This window comes from Sprattus sprattus, assembly GCF_963457725.1.
Source record: "Sprattus sprattus genome assembly, chromosome: 2".
Lineage (NCBI taxonomy): Eukaryota > Metazoa > Chordata > Actinopteri > Clupeiformes > Clupeidae > Sprattus > Sprattus sprattus.
The window spans coordinates 21,149,526-21,172,613 of NC_137921.1; the positions used below are offsets into that span (position 1 = coordinate 21,149,526).

The following is a 23,088-nucleotide window of genomic DNA, read 5'->3' on the forward strand; positions in this document are numbered from 1 at the left end:
GTAATATGTCTGTGCATATCATTCACTCCTCTGGTTTTACAAAAATATTGCACAGGCCTCAGAGCAAACACTGAAAGAAGGTTGGCTGATGGAGTTCGGCAAAGATAGCAAACCGTCGGCAATCTAAAAGCACACATCACCAGGAGGTGTGCTGTCACCCAAGCCTGGGGCATAGATGTGTAATTCATGATGCTGAAAACTTGATGAAGGTTGCGTGTGTGTGTGTGTGTGTGTGTGTGTGTGTGTGTGTGTGTGTGTGTGTGTGTGGGGGGGGGGTTGCCTGTTGCTGGGATTTGTTTTCGCTTCACCACACTTTCTTTGGTATTATCAATACAATCAACATAAAACTAAGTAAAACAACCTCAAATGACAGGTTACCACATCTTGTAGTCTGTCCATCTACAGATGCACGTCCAGGGCAGGTAGACACCTATCAGGAAAATGACTCCCGGGAATACACTACTTGCATTTATAATGCATACTCATTCGTGGTACTCCATTAGTGTAGTGAAGAACTAATCAGGTCATTTCCCCCTGCAGGTCCAGAGGTGTCTGGAATTATATTAACATTAGAGTGAAGAACACAAGGTAATTGTAGTTTATGACCCACTTCATATTAGTCTATTTATGTTCTATTTGTCTATTTAGCATCAATAAAGTGCCCAGACACTTTATGTTCTTTTTAATGTAATATAGGCTATTATTTATACCATTCAAGGATGGTGGTGGACTTGTTTTGTGTTAATTGGCATGTCATTTATGATCTTTTTGGCTTAGTCCTGAAGAACTTTTGAGTTTTTGTCATGGTTTTGACTGCCAGAAGAAAGTTAGAAGCTGCAGGATACAGACATTTGGAACATTCACACGTGGATCCAAAATCTAATCATGAGATACAGCACATACACTTTATATTATTTCAATTGCATTTCCCGCATTCTATTGGTTGATTTCATATCCTACATTTTTGAACAGGTCATTATAAACAGTTGATCAGACACAATATTATGTAATCTGTTTGATAATGATTGCTGAAAAACAAACGTTCTTTAGCTCCAATGTAATGGATGAATACAGACACGTTATGAATATACGCCTATAATAGTATCGAACGCAACAGAAGGGAGGTGATTGGACAAGGAGAACTGTCAATATCACATAACTGCCGCTCCGTCCGTTGAGCTCCGCAGACAAGTAGGCGAGAGTTTTCTGCAGATGTTTTTCGGTATGGAGAGATAATACAGCGGCGAGCATTGTGGCACTTCAGACTTTTACAACAGACAATCTGTAGCCCAACCTGACCTGACTTTCTACACGGACTGGATGTGGCGAGAGGCGATAGAGCGATCCGATTTGTGAACTCAGTCTCAGTCTGTCTCTTTTCGGCCTGTCTCTCGACACGAAATAAATAAAATGCCTGTAGTAACTCTGTTGCCTTTCACTGCGACTCCAAATAGGAAGTCTTCCAGCCCGACTTCTTTTCGACTGACTGAAAAATTCATTTTGCTTTTAGTTTTCAGTGCTTTTATTACGCTGTGTATCGGAGTGCTTTTCTTCTTACCGAATTCGTCAAAGCTTCTCGGTGGAGTTTTTTTGCGCTCATCATCCGTCGAAACGGCTACACGAACAGGTACGGATCAAGACTCCGGCGTTGGAGGTGGAAATACGGATAAAATAGTTAAAATAAAGAAAGATCACGATGAACTCTTAATTGAAGCCCAAGCCACACTTCAAAAGCACCTCGAAGATATCAAGAAAGATATCAAAACCGATAAGGATGAAGTGGTTCAAGGTCTTGTTGAAGGCTGGAAAGGTAACAACCTCCCCATTATTGAATATGTCCGACCACCCGGAGCAACAGGGCAAGAGCCATCGGACCCAGAAATCAAGCAGAAAAGGGCGAAAATAAAAGAGGTAGGTCTTTGCGTTTCATTTTTTGTTGCTCTCAGTTGACTGATGGTCAGACTTAGTGATTAACCCCCGTCTTCTTCCCTTTTGCCTAACAAAACGCATTCAGTGTTTATAGAAAGTCAAAATAAACCAGAGTCAAAAAGTAGAGTTATATGTTAAGAGTATTCCATTATACTGAGAACAGCAGCAAAAGCAGCGGCTCATCCACTAGTCCCTGCCCTGTCCATGGTCCTGAAGAATGTCGAGTACATCCATCACTATCTGCAGCTTTTAAGTAACTGCCTCTATGAGTATCATAAGGTGACATGCTCTCACTCATAAACTTACCAGCTGATGTATACTGTGACAATACTTTGTAGTTCAATGACATTTCACGGTAGTTTAGTACAAAACCTTTCGCAATCAATTCATTTTTAAATGCTTCAGCGCCTTGTTATTTTTATTTAACTGAGTATCTCATGTGGATGGCTCGCACAGAGCAGCTTGTTGACACATCATGCCCATGATGCTTTGTGGAAAATTGCTTGGGTCAGCATTTCACAACCTCGCGTTTGCTGACGTAGTGTTACATCACAATGCAAAAAGCCAGTGAGCTTTACATATAAGTGTTGCATACCCTGTGTCTGTGTGTGCGTCTATAAACTGAGGGGTAAAAAAATCTAATATAATTGAATGATTGATCAGTTTTGAAGATAGTCATGCAGACCTGACCTGGTCGTGTCTGTGATAATTGTTATCATTGTTCATCATTGACTATCAGCAAGATCAGCATGAAACTCAATCACAACCTCGTTTTGTAAAGCTCTGTGTATGAATAACCATGCGTGTGTGCACACGCATTTGTTTGTGTGGTTTCCCTTGTTGCACCTTAAACACTGAAAACAACGTACTGACACAGTTTTTTTCATGATGCTGGATGCAGTCGATGACACTGTAGTAGCCTAGTATCCCCTTCTGTTAAGCACGGGTAGACCTGCTGCTGGCCACATGCCTACAGAGATCTGAGACGCAGAGATCAGTCTGTCCTGTGCGGCAGCAGACCTCTGTTGGATGAAAGCCTGGGGATTCTTACAAGACTAGCTTTTATCACACAAGGTTGAAAGGGGATGAATTAAGCTCCAGCAAATAGCCATCAACTAGCCTTCATGACTGATTGCTTGTACTGACTGAGACAGACTGTGTATTTTCTGATGTGTGTTTTACAGCACTTATGCAGATATTAAAAGCCGGGTTTAGGCGTTATTGTCTTTACAAAACTTATATATTCACTCACTTGAGGAGGGGAAAAAAACAGCAAGTTTCTGCAATTAATGTGAAGAACATGGGGAGAGGAGGGAAAGGCAGGGGCTTTTCATTGGGTTTTGTCTCAGCGACACCCACTGTGGCCTTTCAAAAGTATTTTTGTACGGGGCTTAATATATCCAGAGAGAGAGAGAGACAAAGAGAGAGAGAGAGAGAGAGACAACCGAGGACTGTAATGGGGAACTGACTGATTGCTGCACATTCATAAGAAGACTGAGGAGAACTGATTGGCACTCTGCGTCTTTCTGTTCAACTGGAACAGTCTAGAGGAATAAAAGGGTTACTCATGATGACAAATGAAGTAAAAGGTTTAAAATTCCTAAAGAAAGCTTTAGATTCCTCTCTCAGCTTCACACTGTGAGAGTATGTCAGGGCTTCTGTCAGAGCAGGGAAGGGCGTTTTACTGCACATACGGTTCCTGATTCTGACTGCTCTCACTCACGGCCTAATGCAGCCGGTCTTGGAGGCGTCTGGGTTGGTTTGTTTGGCTTTTAAATGAGGCTGCTATGTCTAAGAGACTGTGTCTGACTGCTGATGATGATGCAAATAATCTGAACTCTGCAGACTGTGTGTGCGTGTGTGTGTGTGTGTGTGTGTGTGTGTGTGTGTGTGTGTGTGTGTGTGTGTTTCTTTGTTAGTGAAGTTAAAGCGAGGCAGAAGAGCTAAAAATTGAAAATGAATGTCTGGGTTATGTTGAGGACATATCCATACAGAAACACACTGTCTGATTTTTAATGATGATGAATGAATGAATGAAATTAGCCCTAGTGACTAGTGACTATGTTTATGGAGAGATAGTGACACAATTCTATCTCTGCATTTTACCCATCCAGGGTAGTGATACACACAGTGAAGCACACTAACCCGGAGGAGTGAGCTGCCTTTGGCGGCGTCCGGGTAGCAGTGATTGGGGTTAGGTGCCTTGCTCAAGGGCACTTCAGCCATGGGAGAGCAGTGGTCTACCACTTCCCCCGTCCACATTTTTCCTACTGGTCGGGGATCAAACCGGCCACCCTATGGTTTCCAGACCGAAACACTAACCAATAGGCCACGGCTGCAGATTGTGCCCAAGCTACAAGGGTTTGCTCCAGCTACAAGAATGATATTTTTCACGCAGATGGACTCAGCTCCACTGTCAACTGCCAGTCAGGCTCGCTGCCAGCTCTGTGTTCCAGTGTGACTTTTGAACTCATCAGCTCATAACTGTCACCCAAAATGATCTCAGTCCTTTACTGAAAGACTCCTGATGTCATATAGTCATATAGTTTGTCTCCTACTCTATATCTCCCCTCTCTTTGTCATACAGATAGACAGGTCAGGAGCATGCACACTGACAGATACACACACACACACACACACACACGCACGCACACACACACACGCACGCACGCACACACACGCACACGCACACGCACACGCACACGCACACGCACACGCACACACACACACACACACACACACACACACACACACACACACACACACACACACTTTCCATTGTCTTCATTCAATTACTGTACATTATTTAGGCTCAGTTTTCTTATGTAGCTAGTATTAAAGTAGCGTACTTCGTGTTAATAATAGGTTACATTAGGGTTTAAATGGTCTTAACGCAACATAATTATGTAAGAGGAATTGACATGAATGTTTGGGAGATGTAGTGCTCCACCAGGGTCTGTCTTTATTAGTTCCATTTCAGCTGATGACACTTTTGCATCTTAGGACAGCTTTAGTGATGGACTGTTGGTTTCGTATGTATGGTATTTGTATTTAATAGTATGTTGGCATTAGGGCTGGGATAAACGATTATTTTTTAAACGATTAATCTAGAGAATATTTTTTTGATGCATCGATTAATCTAACAATTCTTTTTTTCAGTTCGATTCGATTTGATTCGATTCGATTCGATTCGATTATCGATTATCTCCCCATTAATTCACTAATAGCAATTTACTATACATGTTGATTTCTACATCTGGGGAAAAAAACATGAATCCCTTGACATTGCAATATGTGTTTGTTTATTGCTCTTCAAAATTCCAAAATAAAAAAGAAAATTGAAGAAAATCACCTAACCAGGTCATAAAAATGTTTGAGAAAGTTGAGCCAACGGAGACCATTCAGTATTAAATAAGATATTTACTAATATTAATTATTATAAATAGATACATTCAATGAACCTACTCTAAATATTTGCTTTAATAACTATTACACTATTTTCATACCCATTCAATATCAGTGGCCTAATGCCCAATCACTCTCTCGTTCACGCTTGCTATAAATATACAATCAATAAACAACTTAACTAATGCAATAACAATATAACAATATGGCAATACAATCCCGATGTATTTTACAGTTCTTTGTGTTCCGAATAGATGTATGAGTACAGAGTTCAAAAGTCGATGGTCACAGTTCAGAATACGTACGATGACATATTTGTCAATCCACAGAGTTCAATGCCGCTCCGGCAAGCGGCTGTGCTGGCGGTGTGTGTGAGCGATACGAATGTCTGTATAATGCCGTTCAGTTCGGAAAGGAGCGCCTTGTTATGTATGTGTAATGTCAGGATAATAACTCAATAAAACTGGAGCCCAGTACCTCGATGGTCCAGAGAGATGGGTCACACTGAGATGTCCGTGGATGGCAGGGCAAAGAGCGTCAATCAGAAGGTAGAGTAGACCCAGGGCTAGCTGCTAACCGTCTGTCCGTTACCAGGGAAACCAGCGGCACACCGTTGAATCTCAACTAGCAGCGATAGCTAAACGTTGCTTGCAGCCACTGAAACTGCCAGCTGATCTCGTAGAAAATAAACAATCGACCGTGGATTACTCAATCAACAAACTACGTCTACTGCCCGATATACCACGATACCCTAGGGCCTACGTTAAGTTGTCTCTGCTTATCTGCGTTATGTCGTTACACTTTTGTATTTACTCGTGTAATCTTCCGTTGGCTCAACTTTCTCTTGGCTCAACTTTCTTAAATAAAAATGTAATCAAACCGTTAATTAAAATTTTTTTTTTTTTTTTCAAATGATGCATCGGCGCAAAATATTTTGCGTCGACGTATTTTTTGCGTCAACGTAATCGATGACGTCGACGCGTCGTCCCAGCCCTAGTTGGCATGTATGGTATTTTTGAAAATAGATACATACATCATGCAGTATCTGACAGTGTTTTCCCTGTGACCTGAACCCTACCAGATTTAAGGAACAGAGCATTCTTCCTTCTGATCATTGTGACCTGATCCTGAGGACAGGGGATATCCTGAAATGCTCTCCCTATCTGAACAGCTTTATAGAGGGCCGCCTAAAATACTGTCATGTCCTGTCAACACTTAAAAAAAGTATAGAAATGAAAGCCTTCCCATGCTGTCACTCTCCACCAGAAACCCGTTCCGTAGAAGCTTCAAAAGCCCTCAGACAGCCTGGCACTAGGGGTGTGTCCCATGAGCTCCATCTGAAAGCTGAAATAGCTCTTTTGTTATGTCTAATAGCCTGCATCTCATTAGCGGATTCATGTCAGAGCGGCCTTCTCTCTCTGAGCAGTAAATCATCACGGAGCTCAAGAGATGACAGCCCCTGGTGACAGAGACATCTTAAGCCAGCGAGATGACAGAGATCGCCTAGTCACTGTTCTGCTCTGATTAGCAAATTACAGCAGGTCCCCCCCTTCGGGCCAGATGGGAACCACTTGCCAGCGCGCGTGCCGAGACTGGCGTCCCCAGCTTGAGCATCTAGGCCGGCCCATTGGTTTTCTGATAAACTCATGCCAATCATTCTAGAGAGGAGAGCAGGTAAATTGCAGAGAATTGAACAGCACGCGTTACATTTCCTCCACAGTGATTGTTTGTATTTTTGTCTCGCTGTCAGGTGTTTACGTGTTTTGTTTGTATTTATGGAACTTGCTTGTGTCAGATGTTTGGCAGTTTGGGTGACAAGTTGGACTCTGTTATTGTGATAGGAAAGTGAAGTAAGTACATACACTGAATAATTCAGCCAGACTGCTTTTTGCTGCTGCCTCCCCGCAGCCCCCCCCCCCCATACACACACAGACATATAAATAAAAGATGGATGGGAGATGGGGCAAAGGAGTAAAGATTCAGAGAGAAGAAGTTATGGAAAAAAGAAAAAGAGCAATTGATGAAGGGAGAGACAGAGAGAGATAATGGTGATGCAAAAGTTGTATTATTAAGTATTTGGTTTCTTTCTGACAACATACACACGCACACACACACACCCACAAACGCACTCACACACATACACACACACACACACGCACACACATACTGATCTAACTATACAGGATCAGTGTTAGGATGACAGAGACAGAGACTGACCTGCATGCTGGGACAAAGCTGTCATTAAGTCCTCAGATAAGGCAGGGATTAAACTAGAATGCGTTTCGTGAACGAACTGCGAGAGTGTGCTTGCTCTGTGACAGAGAGAACAAGTGCCTATGAATTAACATGTATTTACATCTACTCAATCAGTGTAGTGGGGCCTTCTTCCAATATATTTTAGCAAGCAACCAAGCTCAACCATTATATTTTGGCTCCACTGACGTTTAGACATATGAGGGTATCTCAGAGTTTCGTTATACTGACTTACTGAGCTAAGTGAATTGTTGAAATTGCTATCTTGGTAAAAGGAAACATCTCTGCAACAATATTAGAATGAATGCGGTTACATAGCCAGCTTTACTTAAAGTTTATTGTAAGATAGGCCTATATGTTAGACTTAATGCAGTTAGAGTTAGTCTGTAGGTGTAGTATCAAACGTAAGCAACACTTTTACTGTATAGATAGAGAGCACGTGTATCACATTGGTTTATAGTCTGTCAAATTAGTTCTAGTTATTGGTGTTCGTTGCCATACAAAGTTAGTCTTCTCTTATAAGCCTAGGTAGTACATCTGATTAGAGCTAGCAACCATGAATTGCAGATTAAGGGGTCCCCTATCTCAGTGTTCATTTTGGCAGCTATTTTTAGATTCAGTCTTAAGACAAAAATGCATATTAGTTTTAGTCACATTTAGTCATAGTTATCCTTCTTAGTTTCAGTCTAGTTTTCGAAAACTCATTACAATTTAGTCTAGTTTTAGGCACATTTAAAATTCCATATTATAGCCACATTAAACTCATTCCCTTCCCTTCTCAGGCCCAGGGACCTCCTGTGTTGTGTCAACTGCATAGTAGTCTAGCTTGCAGTACCCCAGCTAGCAAAAAGTCCGCGGCCCGAAAGCGGCGCTATTCCGCCAGTGACACTCGGCCGAGACTCGGGGTGAATCGCGGCCCGATTAAGGGCCGAGCCTCTGGCGCGAATGCGGCCCGAGTATGGACAACCGGATGCTAGGGAATCGGGCCGCTTCTGGCCCGCTTCTGGCCCAGCAGTATAAACAGCCGCGGCCCGATTACGGTAAATACGTCATGTTGTTGAATCGGCTCGATGCCGGATCCCCGAATCCACTTTTCCCCGCTTATATATGCGGCATAGGCTAGGTGCACGAAATACTCAGTGTGGGCAGTTTGTTTTCTGTTAAGCCAGGGGTGTTTGAACCTGCCACTATTCTGAATGTAATTAGTGTCTACACGTCCTTCTTTATCGTAACGCCGATTCATTCACTAGGTGCAACACCCAACCAGGTCCGTAGACGCTAATTACATTCAGAATAGCGGCAGGTTCAAATACACCTAGCTAAAAAGGGAACAAACAGCACACTGAGCACTTTCGTGCACCAAGCCTATTGGGAGGACAATATGAAATACGTACAACCAAGCAGTTTCATACAAAACCTTTACTGAAACAGCAACAGTAGCCTACATGTCAGTCATTACAGATGAATTTAACTAATACTGTACATTATAAAATTAACAACTTCATATTTCATTTGTTTTAATATGGGCTTCAAGGGTTTCAAATCTGAACTCTTCAAATACAATGGTCAGTATAATCTGTTTGTTAAAAAAAAGTCAGTATCATCATTGCTATTTCTGAAATGGCATACTGCTGGGAAGTGTCGTTTTGAATCAAGAGAATGTGTGCTGGTTATGTTGCATCTATACAGTATGTAGTATGGCAGTGTGCCATTTCAGAAATAGCAATTGTGGTGGTGCATGAGAGATGTACAACGGTGCATGACAATCATGAATCTCTGCATCAAACATTTCAATATTCAATATTTTTATATTTGTCAAGAGGCAGTAACTACAGAGTTCAGATGCAAAACCCTCTCAGTCCATTTGCAGCGACTTTAACGAAATACTATACATTTATATAATTAACTTCATTTTTGATTTTTTTGGGGGGGAATATGGACTTCAAGGGTGAACTCTTCAAATACAATGGTCAGTATAATCTGTTTGCTAAAGAAAACAAAACATAAAGGTCAGTGACGATTTCCCCTCCGACCTCCATCCCGATCAGAGGCCAGTTAGAGCCAGTGGGTGATCATTCGCTCAATGTCCTTGTCCGTAGCGTCTTCAGTTGGTGTGTGTGTGTTTTATTGTTGAAGGGCTTGTGGCAGTGACTGAAGCGGTGAACTCTGACGATTTCCCCTCCGACTCAGACCTCCATCCCGATCAGAGGCCAGTTGGAGCCAGCGGGTGATCAATCGCTCAATTTCCTTGTCCGTAGCGTCTTCAGTCATAACATTTCTTCTTACAGCATCTGAGCTCAAACAAACAAGACGCAAAAGAGAGTGCTGATGAATTATGCACTCCAATGTCTGCAATAATTAAAGTAACTTGGTAGCTTTAGCTTACCTATTACCACACACTTCAATATCGTGCTTTTGAAGGCTGTTTTTTCATTTGCACCGCTCCAGTTCACTGCCTTTGCAAATGTTGTTGTCATCGTCCGCGTCATAATACGCCACACAGTCTCCTTCACAGTAAGGCCTCCTACAATTCCAAGGTGTGTGGTCTAAAAGAAAAGCATGTATCTCACTACTCATTACTGACTGAATGATTAGTTTGTGATAATTCAACAATTAGGTCTGGGCACACTATTAAGAAAGTCATATTTTGCTCACCAATTTCTTTCTTTCCTGTGGGTTCATTAAAAGCTCCTCCAGGCTAGACAGGTCTTCCTGGGTGGAAAGTGGAAGATTAAAATTTGCCATAGTAGGCAGTGCATCAGTGTGTGGGTCAGTGCTTGAGAGTCTTTGTAGCTGAACCAGAATGAACGTCTGCTGTTCCTTCAGGGAGTTCAACTGGATCAATATCTCCCTGAGAATAGCTGCAAAAAGAAAAGATAAAGACATTGGTAGAAGCAACATTCATACATACATTACTGTTAACAGTCCACCATTATAGAATACTTACGTGTAGGCATCGCCTCCCCAGAAACATGAGTGTTTTGCACATTCTGTTCTCATGGAGTGTTCTAATAAAATATAAGAGAAAATAGATATCACCACATTCTCACTCTAAAACTGATTACAAGTTCAACCCTTCCCACCTGTGATTAATCCCAAATAACTACATAATTTCAAGGCAATGGCCAGGCTAACTGTCGGTTTGCTGTTTTTGAAAATCTTACACGGTCTACGGTTGAGATCAGGGGCACTGGATTCCTTCCAACTGGTGAAAAGCTCCTAATTTGGCAAGTAGAAAAACGACTTGGACCTGCGGGGAGAATGGTAACAGTGTCTGTGGCGTTCATGGCATGGGTTGGAGAAGTCTGATCAGCTGCTGTGAAGGTCATATCATCAGAAAAAAAATCTGCTGCTGTGATGTTCATTGCATGGAATGGAGAAAACTGATCAGCTGTGATGTTTGTAGCAGTTCTTGAGGACCAACGCGCCATGATGTCTGTTGCAGAGGGAGATAACAGATTTCCTCCGGCTAGAGCTATATTGACATTTTAACATTACTTTCATTCATTTAATTCAGACACCATTGTAAAGATGAATGGAAATAATTGTGCAAAAATGACTGCAGTCCAATGGGCCAAGAATGGGTCTCTTTAAAGCAGCAGTAATTTTTCGCAGGGTAAGCACAGGTGTTATTAATGACTTCCAATAATATTCTGATTCAGTTTAGCAGAATCAGGTCCTTATTGGATGTCATCAATGACACTTGTGCTTCTTGGAAAAAACGGCTGCTGTGAAATAGGCCCATAACAAAAGATTTTAAAATGTTAGTCCTTACCTTCAGGGGCTGTGATCGGGGGAGCATTCACTAGTTGCGTGTAAATCTTTTTCCTGGCTGAAACGTTGCGTGCCGGGGCTTCATCATCATCACTGCTTTGTGGTCTTTTGCAGCCTCTGGTTGATTAAAGATGACATAAAATCAAAACTGGTTTTACCCTCTTTGTTGAATAGGCGACAAGGCGACACAAAAAGTGTAAATATAATATTCTGAGCCACTTGGTTTCTTGTACAATCTTGCCAGAAATAGGGCAAATCTGATTAAGCAAAAACACAGATGGATTTGAATCTCACTGTGCTGTATGGCTCATTACCGATTCTTTCTCTTCAGGAACTCAGGAACACTGTCATCTTCTGTTTGCAGATCAGACTGTACAGTTGCCACAGGCAACTTGGCCAGGGCATGTTCATATGATTCTGTTAGCATAAATACAAGACGATACAGATTAGGTTAAGATGGGCGGATTAATGCTTGCTATTTCAGTAAGAAAACATTAATAACTAACAGGGTAAAAGCATTACTATACCATGAGAATAAAGCACTCGTATTTTGTACAGAGCCCACAAAGAGGTAGGTTCATCTTGTCTTTGCGCAGCCTTGCGGGACAGCTATTGTTTTGCATGGAGGCCAGAAACTTGTTCCCATTGAGCCATTTTGATGGCACAACTTCGACTTCGTTGCTCTTGACAAATTCGACAACGTGATACATTCTAGAAGAAAATAAAATGATGCAGCTTAGGCTAGTCTTTCAATGTAATCACAAGCAGATGAAACAACGATCGCCTCACTATGAGTCTGTGCGACGCTCGACCTCGACATTCACAGGCCAAACTAAATGCATGAGATGCAGTCAATGAGCACGAGTGAAAAACTGAAAGAGAACATAACCTGGCCGCATTGGAGCATATTTGCTTCTGTGAACAACGTCAAACCGAGCCTACGTGTCTGACAATGCCTTGATACAATTAGAATTAGCATAACACCAGCCAGAGCGTGCAAAAAAAAAAAAAATCAAATCGGCATGTCCATGAAAAGTTAATAAAATATGATATGAAACAGCTAACGCTGCTAATCGTTTAAAACTGCAGCAACACAACTCTCGCTAGCTAGTGTTCTTTAAGCAACATAGCTGTTAGCCCTCATTAAGCCTGACGTTACTCGAGGGCAATTTACGCTCAGAAAACAAAATGCTCTAAATGTAACTTGCAATTATTCACCTGACAGTTAAATGTACTCCTACATCTGTGCAGAAAAGTGGCGGTCTCTAGTCAACTGGGCTATGCTACATGCTAGCTAGTTTGCAAAGTTGGCTTTAGAATATCTGGTTGAGGCGAGACCCTAGGTAAGATAAGAGGCGGCATGGCTAGCCGGCGGTTGCCCACAGTACATTATGCTTGGACACCCCATTTATTTGTTATAATAGAGCTGGACACTGTTAAGTCCTTTATATGCTATGTAGAAACAAGTCAACATCGACTATCTGAATCAACTTCAGTTTAAGTTAGGCTACAGTGAAACAAACTTGGGCTAAGCTGTTAGTTTCCCCAACTTGCAGTAGATCAAAAATAACGTTCGACTGCGTAGGGATAATAACCTGATTGCAACGTTTAATGTCCTTGGCCAACAATAGTTCAAGTTCAAGTTTTTTTTACATAGCACATTTCATGTTATACATAGAATAGACTAAAACTAGATAGCAGCATAATGAAACATGTCTTACCTTTGGGAGAGCTTGCATCTAATGGCGGCAATCCATCCATGCCGCGAAATGCCGTTAGAGGAAATGTAACTATTTGATTAAAACAACGATCTCCACATGAGTAAAATGTACTCATTTTCTGTATCGTGAAATTCAATTAAATACTACTGAGTGATTCAAAGCTAATTTTACTCACGTAAAACTGAGTAAAATGCAATGAATAACTTATTATAAATTGTTGAATTCCACTCAATATGATTCCAAACGGCACATACCCGTTGAAATCGGCTTCATGTCGGCAAACCGTATCTGAGCCGAGCCCCACTACACCCCTCACCCACCCAACCCCCCACCTCGATCCCCCCCGCTCCCGCTGTGCACTACAGTAGGCAAAAACTAGAAAATGCATTTCCTGAAGGAAATACCAGTGCATGAAATGCAAAAGTTAGGAAAGGAAGAAGAAAAGAAAGAAGAGTGAAAGAAGGAAAGAAGAAAGGAAAGAAGAGTGGAAGAAGGAAAGAAGAAAGGATAGAAGAGTGAAGAAAGGAGAGAAGAGAGGATGAAGGAAAGAAGAGTGAAAGAAGGAAAGAAGAAAAGAAAGAAGAGTGAAGAAAGGAAAGAGGAGTGGAAGAAGAAAAGAAAGAAGAGTGAAGAAAGGAAAGAAGAGTGAAAGAAGGAAATAATAGTTGAAGGAAAGAAGAAAAGGAAAGAAGAGTGAAAGAAGGAAAGAAGAAAGGAGAGTGAAGGAAAGAAAAGTGAAAGAAGGAAAGAAGAGTGGAAGAAGGAAAGAAGAGTGAAAGAGAAAGAGTGAAAATATTGAAAAAAGGAGATAAAAATGGAGTGAAGAAGAGAGATTGAGTGTGAGAGAAAGTAGACTGAGAGGGATAGAGAGAAAGATGGAGAGATGGAGAGAAAAAAAGTAGAGAATGGAAGGTGTCTTAATGTTCCTACACTGTAAAAAAAAAAAAAAAAAAGTTGGGTGAACTCAAAATTTTAAGGCAACAAACTTCAGTAAAATTTTAAGGCAACAAACTTCAGTAAAATTTTAAGTTTTGCTTTTGAGTTTGCTCAACTCTGAATTCTGATTTTGGTCAACTCAAGAGTAAGTTCTACTAACTCATAATTTTACATTGTAATAACATTTAATCCTTACTTGTGCCAACTCTCCCCTAAGTTGTACTTACTTATTATTTAACATTGTAATAACATTTAATCCTTACTTGTGCTAACTCTCCCCTAAATTGTACTTACTTATTATTTAACATTGTAATAACTTTTAATCCTTACTTCTGCTAACTCTCCCCTAAATTGTACTAACTTATTATTTAACATTGTAATAACTTTTAATCCTCACTTCAGCTAACTGTCCTGTAAACTGTAGTAATTTATAATTTTACATTGTAATGAGTTCTTATACAGAATTCACTTTAAATGGGTTTAGTTAGTATAGCAGAATAATTTAAGAGGAATTTAAAATCGCACACTGCAATAGTTTATAATGTAACTCAACTTTATAATTTATAACCAGGAACTTCTAATCAAATGTATAGATAATTACAGACGCAACATATACATTCAAAACATTTGTTTTATTTATACTGTATCAAATCCCTTCCAAAAGGGGCAAGTAAATGCAAACTATCGAGACCATGTAACATGTTTCAGAAAAACCAACCAAAAAAAAAATGTTTCAGAAAAAACTAAACAAAATAAGATGCAAAATAAATGTAAAGTGGGAGATCGAGATACACAACAGTTGATTAATTAACATGGAGTTGGATGGACAGAAGGGAACAATTCCAGATCCAAGTAAATGTAAAGTGGGAGATCGAGAATACACAACAGTTGATTAATTAACATGGTGTTGGATGGACAGAAGGGAACAATTCCAGATCCAACACTTTACTTCACTGAAGAAGTTTGTTTTTTAGGGATCTGACCGTTGCAGAGAGGTCCGACCCCAGTTCCATTATGACCTTTTGGACAGTTTCAAAGGTGTATTTCAAATCCTTTGGGTAACTAAGGTTTAATGTATAGATCAGTCCAACAAGGTAGGCAAATGCAGTTGGCAGGTAAGGGAGATCTTGGAGGACAATCTCTTCTTCCAACACAAGAGCAACATTCCTGACACTTTTAGAGACTGCTCTGCTATCATCCTCCAACACAGTGAGGATACCCACAATGAGGCCTTTCGTCTGTCCCTCTTCTGGGTCAGTGTCCTTGTGTTGACAGACAGAAAACACCAAAACATGAATTGCAAGACATTAGTAATTAAAATACTGTGAATCAGAATAAGCTCTTAATCTAAAATAACTCAAAATATTGTATAAACATTTTTTTTCCAAATAGAATTAATTATGAGTTTGACATATTAACTATTTCCATCCCATACACCACAATCAAAAATGTAACCCTCATACACACATCATATGACATCAATTAGGCTACATCAAGTCAAGGGCAGGACAGTGAAACTACAGAAGACACTCTGGACATGGTTAGGGAACCAGGAGGACAGAGAGGTTATGGTTGAAGACAACGTTAAATACAGCACTATAAATACAGTATAATAACATATTTACCATTTCTATTCATAGCCACTCACAGTTCCTGAAGAGCTTCTCCTGACTCTCACGGAGATACAAGGGAAGGCCCTTTAAAGCTGCAGTTTGTCTATGTGCAGTGATGTCAGATGTCTGAAACAAGAGTTGCATGAAACATTACAAGATGTAATTGACATATAAGAAGTAGAGTAAACATGCAGGCAGCTGTCCTTTTCAATATCCAAAATGATTGCTACGATTACGATTGCTCACTGTGAAGGTATATCCACTGGAGGTGCTTTTTGTGTCACTGACAGGCTCATATCATTATCAGTGTCTGACAACATTATGAAAAGGCTCCCCACAGAGCAACGTCTTTTTGTTTTTAAGATTACAATACCCTTTGTTTAACAAGAAAAAGCCGCTATCACCTCGATTTGAAAACTGAATCAAAAACGTCTAAAAATGACCCATATATTCCACAATTCACACTACATGGACAAAGATGTAAACAGTGTTGTTGGACTGATCATTAACTTCACTGGAGCAATTCCAAGAACGCGATTGGATAACAACGACAAAACGTCACGATTATCGGACCCAAAGTGTAGCTGCCCTCTCCATTTGCCTCGGGAATAAAGTTATCGATAACGACTTAATAAGCAATAACTGCAAGTGGCAACAATTTTTGTCTAAACGTGAATACAAACGTAGAACATATTTACAAAAACATGGCTTCTCCATATCCAGGGAACGTTAAAATGCACGAAATCGCACCTCGGCCCACCACCTATTAGGGGAAGCCAAGCTTTAAAGAAATCGCCACTGGTCGTAAGTGTGAACTAGCCAGGTAACAAACTACACACGATGGCAGACAATGCTAATATTTGTATGATGTACGCAAAAAATGAGCTCCCCCTCTTTGAAAGATCAGCAGCTGCCACTGGTGGGGCAGGCAGAACCGAGCAGCAACCTGTCGCTGGCCCCGCTCTCTCTCTGTCCCTACTAAACCAGCCTGCTCACCTGCTACCTGGAGCAGAGACGGAGCATGACTACCACTGTGTAGTAACACTACACTTCTGAAAGATGGCATAAAATGTCAGCTAATGTTGCAACCACAATTTTGAGTTAGCATTAATACCATAATGTCTTTTTTGTATCTGTAACAAGCTGGCAAACACGAATTAAAGCAGCACAACGGATCAATAGCTATACGCTAGCTATATGCTATCAGCTAAAACTGACGAAATCTCTTGAAATGTGCTGACTTTGACATTATTACAAACTAGTTATTCAACAACTGTCCTTACACAGTCAAGCAAGTGCAACACAAGACAAAGCAAGATGGCAAATAAGCTTACTAGTTCAGCAGACAGTGGAAAGTTGGGCGGCAAAACTACAAAACAAAGTTATGTGCCTATAGACCCTGCATAGCAATGGCGCGGATGCAATTCTCCATATTAAGAGTCATTGTAGCGCCCCAATTTTTTTCAAGCTGTTATTTTTAGGTTAAACTGATTATCCTAACCCTAATCATGACGTATAATTGTTGCATTGTGTTACTTTAACACAATACCAACAGTCAGAAGATAACATGCCTGTCCTGTTTGAATAGGTTGCCTGACTGATGCTAGCTTTCTCTAATGACTGAAAAGCTTTGTGTAAATGTCTAGGTCGCTTTCTCCATTAAACGACGTACAACATAGGCCTACTGCACAACACAACTCAGAATAAAATTCGCGCATCATTTTAATTTAATTAAAGGTTGATTTAAAACGTACCTGTTTGGACTCCAGCAAGAGGCAGCAGCACAGCCAGAATGAGACTTCAATTGTAAAGTGCCAACGGACAGTTGGCTATTTGGCGCAGCTGTCAGTAAAGCACAGGTGCAAGCCAGTTTAAAGACCCTATTATGACGTCATAATGGCCCAATGTAAGTCAATGGGAAAATTTCGATTCGTTTTTATTTAATATCTTAAAAAGTATAAAGTTTAGAAAAGTGAAAAATACATAGCATAAGTGTCGTTTACAAGACCTATGCGACAAAGTTTGAATGAAGTTTCTACGTTAAGCGGTTCGGGCTGAATTAATCGCAGAAAAAGGTAACAAGAATAAGAAGAAGAAGAAGAAGCCTAGGAATAACAATACAGGGCATTTCATGCACTGTAATGACTCGGCCCAATTGCGGTTGCCAAGACTCAGCCGATTCCGCACCTCAACCGACGGTGCCGCAGGTTTTACGGAATCGGCCCGATTCTCCTTGCTAGCTGGGTACTTACATTGTGGATGCAATTAGTCTCCAAGATACAGGTCTCATGCCTACAGCTGAATTCGAATTTGTTTGTAATAAATAATCGAATGTGATGATGAAGTACGGTACGCAGCGTCTTAACTGAAGCTCAACTCAACTTTTACAGCAGCTAGCTTGCCGCTAACGCTAACTGAAAACACATCGGAACACAGTGGCTAGCTAGGTAGCTAGCTGCTAATAAGTAACATATATAAGTAACACATCAGCAGTAATGAATCAAGTGTACTGATATTAAATGTACTACTAAATGTACTACTAACATGCCATTCTTAAATTAAAGCCAGTGACATGATGGTTAACGATTAGCGAGTTAACGATGGATACCGACAATTAGCATACCTAGCTAGGTAGCATTACCATTGGATTTCAATGGCAGTTATGCTAGCTCTGGCTATCCAGTCAAAGGAGCCTTGTTTCTGGACACGTATCACTTGACGAGCGAGGGCAATACAGTCATCTGGAAAGTTTAAAATTATACTAAACGAAGGGAAATCTACTGTATGGAGAATTTTCTGCTCAGTAGACAATGCAGATTCTAATTAGGCTGGTGGATATGTCCAATGTAAGAAGTGTGAAGTTTTAATGAAATATGATTGATGCAACTGTCGTTCTCCATAACAACTTGGATTAACCTGGATGGCTGGATGAAGTTTCAGACCGAACGTCAAAGATCTTCAATGGTAAGACTTGTCGGTTGTGCCTCTGTTGGTGTCTCGTAAAACGTGAATTTTATTAAAGCATAGCGTGTGTATTGTGTAGCTATTTCATTCCGAGATTGCAGGGGAGTGAAATGCTCCGCTCTGCTGCTGGTATACAGACAGCCGGAAAGGTTAACAAACGGAATGAAATAGCTACACATTACACACGCTATGCCTTAATAAAACCCACGTTACTCACATACTGGTTAACACTGTTAGAGCGGGTGTATAAACTGTACCTGAAACTGTTGCCACTACATTCGTTTTAATATTTTGCACTCTCTATCTAACCACTTCTGGCATTTAAGAGAGCTTCTCCTATGTCAACTGATCTAATGTCAGTTGGCTAGAGTGCGTGACGTCACAATGGCTCAACCTTCCCCATGTTAGTCAATGAGAGAAAAAGGGGATGAAAAAGAGGGATAAAAAAGGAGTGGCAAAGAGTATCGCCACGAAAAGTCATAGCAACCTGCACCGGATCGGGCCGGACATTTTGGTGTTTGAATGGCGTCTCTAGCTCAAACGGGCGAGGAGGAGTTAGCTGCAAGAAAAACGGGGAGAATAAATAAATAAAGAAAACTTGACGATAACAATACTGTGCTTCCCTTCGGGCAAGCACACTAATGAGATGAAACCTTTACAAAACATACAACAGTGATGCAGCACTTTTTGGGTAATTTCTTTATGTTTTGTTTTCATTTGTTGAAATTTTTGCCTCTGCTGCCTAGACACACAAGCACACTGACCACATACACACGTGCACACACACACACACACACACACACACACACACACTGATCTAACTATACAGGATCAGTGTTAGGATGACAGAGACAGAGACTGACCTGCATGCTGGGACAAAGCTGTCAGATTAAATGAGATGAGAACCTTTACAAAACATACAACAGTGATGCAGCACTTTTTGCGTCATTTGTTTATGTTTTGTTTTCATTTGTTTAAATTTTTGCCTCTGCTGCCTAGACACACAAGCACACTGACCACATACACACGTGCACACACACACACACTGTCGCAGCCAAGCTCTCAGCACGACGCAACAAGGGAATTCCTAAGCATATTCTTTTATTAAACTCTTTTAGGCACTCAAACGTTACAACAAAGGTAATCAAAAATGAACAGAAAATAGGGGAGGCCTACGCCTTGCACCCAGTGCAACCAGCGTCTTCCCCTCTGTCTTTCTCTCTCACTCTCTCAGCCAGTTCTGATTCTCACTGACTATTTAACTCTACCAATCTAGTTGCTGCTCAGGTGCCAAACTAGTCTAATCATTTGCACCTGAGCTTGCAATCAGTGGATGCCCGACCTCACTAGTCCCCAGAGCACCTCCCCAGGGTCCTAGAGCCTGCCCTGTAGTACTGGTCACCCATAGGAACCGAAGTGGGAGCCTAAGAGCAGCTTGGGCTACCACACACCCTCCCCCTTAACTTCAGGCCCTTCCCGGGGTTAAATGGAAGGTTTTTAATTTGTGCCCCAAAGCTTACATAAACAAAGTAAACCAACATAACACTTTTCAGGGAAAAACAGGCATCTTAACAACAATACACAAAATGTCCTTTTTCCCCTTTTCATTCAGGGTTTTCTCTCAAAGTTCTGTTACTTTCCTGTGTCGGTAACCAGTTCATCTGTCCAGCTCTTTTAACCTTCGGGTCTATCCTTCCCCCTTCCGGTCGTGGATGCTACTTCTCTCTGGCCGGGGGATCTCTCTCCCTCGGTTTCTTTTGGCCGTGGGATCACCATAGGCCTCAGTGTCGCTGTTGGTAGTCTTCTTGGCCTTCTTCAGAGTCCTCTCCTTCAGCCCACTGACTTCCTCCTCCTCGCTGGCCATCTCTGCAGCTTGCATGGTGACGAAGTCCAGCTCCTGCTCCAGCCTCTCGTAGGTCTCCAGTTTGACCTGCTGCTCACTGACCTGAGCCTGGAGGTCCACCACACGCTTCTTTGAGGACGACTGCAGCCTCTGCATCTCATGGCCAGTCTTCAGGCGGATGTGCTCCAGCTCGCCACGCAGCTTACGCTCATACTCTTCATCATCATCATCCACAAGATTATCATGGACATCAACATTTTCATCCACATCATCGATTTCACCGACATTATCGTCATAGTCATCGATATCACCTTCATAATCGACATCATCAAGGACATCATCGTCATCTTCATCATCATCTGCGTCATACTCCTCATCACCGACATCATCAACCAACTCACCCAGGAACTCAATCCTATTGGTCCTGGCCATCTTCGGTAGAGCCACCCAGACCTGGACAGTCTTAGCCACCTCTCCATGCGGCTGGTAAACCTCTGCTTCAAGCTGCATGTCCTCTTCCATGGCAGTGAATAGGTCCTTTACCTCCTGTCCTACGGCCCCCTGGGTCAGCTTCTCCTCGACCTCCTCTAGGTCCTTTACAGATGGGTTGGTTGATGTTCGTTTGCGGAGTTCTGCAACAGCTACCCGCAACTCTTCCTGCGACTGCTTGACGGCGACCATCAATTCCTTTAATGCCGGATCCATAATCCACGTCTTCTCACTGGGTCACTCTGACCCTCTCTTCAGTCAGCTGGGTCACAATGCCTGTAGTCACCCTCTTCTGCGACTTCGCTGGGTCACTCTGCCCCTCTTCAGTCAGCGTGGGTCACTGTGCCCGCATTCTCCACCATATGTCGCAGCCAAGCTCTCAGCACGACGCAACAAGGGAATTCCTAAGCATATTCTTTTATTAAACTCTTTTAGGCACTCAAACGTTACAACAAAGGTAATCAAAAATGAACAGAAAATAGGGGAAGCCCTACGCCTTGCACCCAGTGCAACCAGCGTCTTCCCCTCTGTCTTTCTCTCTCACTCTCTCAGCCAGTTCTTCTTCTTCTTCTTCTTTCGATTAATGGCGGGTTACACCTACAGGTGCATACCGCCACCTACAGGTCACTATTTAGACAGTGCAGGTTTTGGCGTCTCAGCAACACAAAATAAAGGAAAAGAAAATAATAATAAAATAAAAGGGATATTCAAATTCGCTCGTAGAGCCCTGCTCTTTTCAGGAACTTGATCAATTCCCCTGGCCTTATTCCATCCCCCAAAACCGCAGCTAGATTAAAATCAGAACATCCAGCTCTTTGCAGTTCTTCTATCCCTCAGCCAGTTCTGATTCTCACTGACTATTTAACTCTACCAATCTAGTTGCTGCTCAGGTGCCAAACTAGTCTAATCATTTGCACCTGAGCTTGCAATCAGTGGATGCCCGACCTCACTAGTCCCCAGAGCACCTCCCCAGGGTCCTAGAGCCTGCCCTGTAGTACTGGTCACCCATAGGAACCGAAGTGGGAGCCTAAGAGCAGCTTGGGCTACCACAACACACACCCACACCCACACACACACACACACACACACACACACACACACACACACACACACACACACACACACACACACACACACACACACAGACACACAGACACACAGACACCCACCCACACACACACACACACACACACACACACACTCACTCACACACACACACACACACACACTCACTCACTCACACACACACACACACACACACACACACACACACACAGACAGTACACCATAAGACAAGATAATTCTCCATCAGACATTACAGTTCTTATTTGCGTTATTTTACCCCAAAGTCAAGTGTATGTGGGTGGTAAGCACACAAACAAATGTACACTACCATACACACAGAGACACGCACACACACACACACACACACACACACACACACACACGCACACACACATACACACACACACACACACACGCACGCACAAACACACACAGATGAAACTTAGCTTGACCTGCTTTCTGTGGATCTCTCAGATACTCCCGCCAACAATAGAGTCAGCTGAATATTGACAGGCAGTGCTGAGAGGCAAGGCCCACACATCTTTGTTTTCCTCTCTTTACTCACACAGACTAGTCAAGGTCATATCTAATTGGCTGTACACTGGGTCTGTTTGGTATCAGAGGAAGGCTGCCTTGTTGTGGAGGGTGGTAAGAGATTGGGCTTTCAATCAAAACTGCTCACACTGATAGGCTGCCTTACAGCCTTGACTTAATTGATTATTCGTCCTTCCCCTTGGAGGATAATAACAGTTGATGAAGAGGTGAAACATGACAGCACAGAATAATATGAGTAATGAATTCATGACGACCAAGAAACTAGATGGCAAGAGCACTGGCTTGCCCAAATCTATGTCACTTGATTGCATTTGAAATCTACTGGATTAAGGATAGAATATCTTTATTTTTATTTTTTGCGTTAATCCTGGTTATGTAATATGCTGGCACTCTCACATTCATGTTTACAAATCTGTTCTTTTATTTTCCCTCTGATAAGTTCTCCATTATTATGTAGGAATATCTTACAACTATGTTGCAACAAGACATTGGATTTATCCATCTTTCTGGTAGCATTGTTTTAAATTAATTCATCTTTACT

The 23,088-nt window shown here is 41.8% G+C and overlaps 1 protein-coding gene across 1 annotated transcript in view; it reads left to right on the forward strand.

Annotated features, from left to right (window-relative positions):
• Nucleotides 1-1,410: 1,410 nt before the first annotated feature.
• Nucleotides 1,411-23,088, forward strand: part of LOC308383028 (mannosyl-oligosaccharide 1,2-alpha-mannosidase IA-like) — a gene marked incomplete at both ends in the record, with an annotated part of 141,892 nt that continues 120,214 nt past the window's right edge. The window contains one exon of the mRNA XM_080860607.1: nt 1,411-1,911. Within this exon, the coding sequence (XP_080716733.1) occupies nt 1,411-1,911 (501 nt within the window). The remainder of the gene's footprint in view (nt 1,912-23,088) is intronic.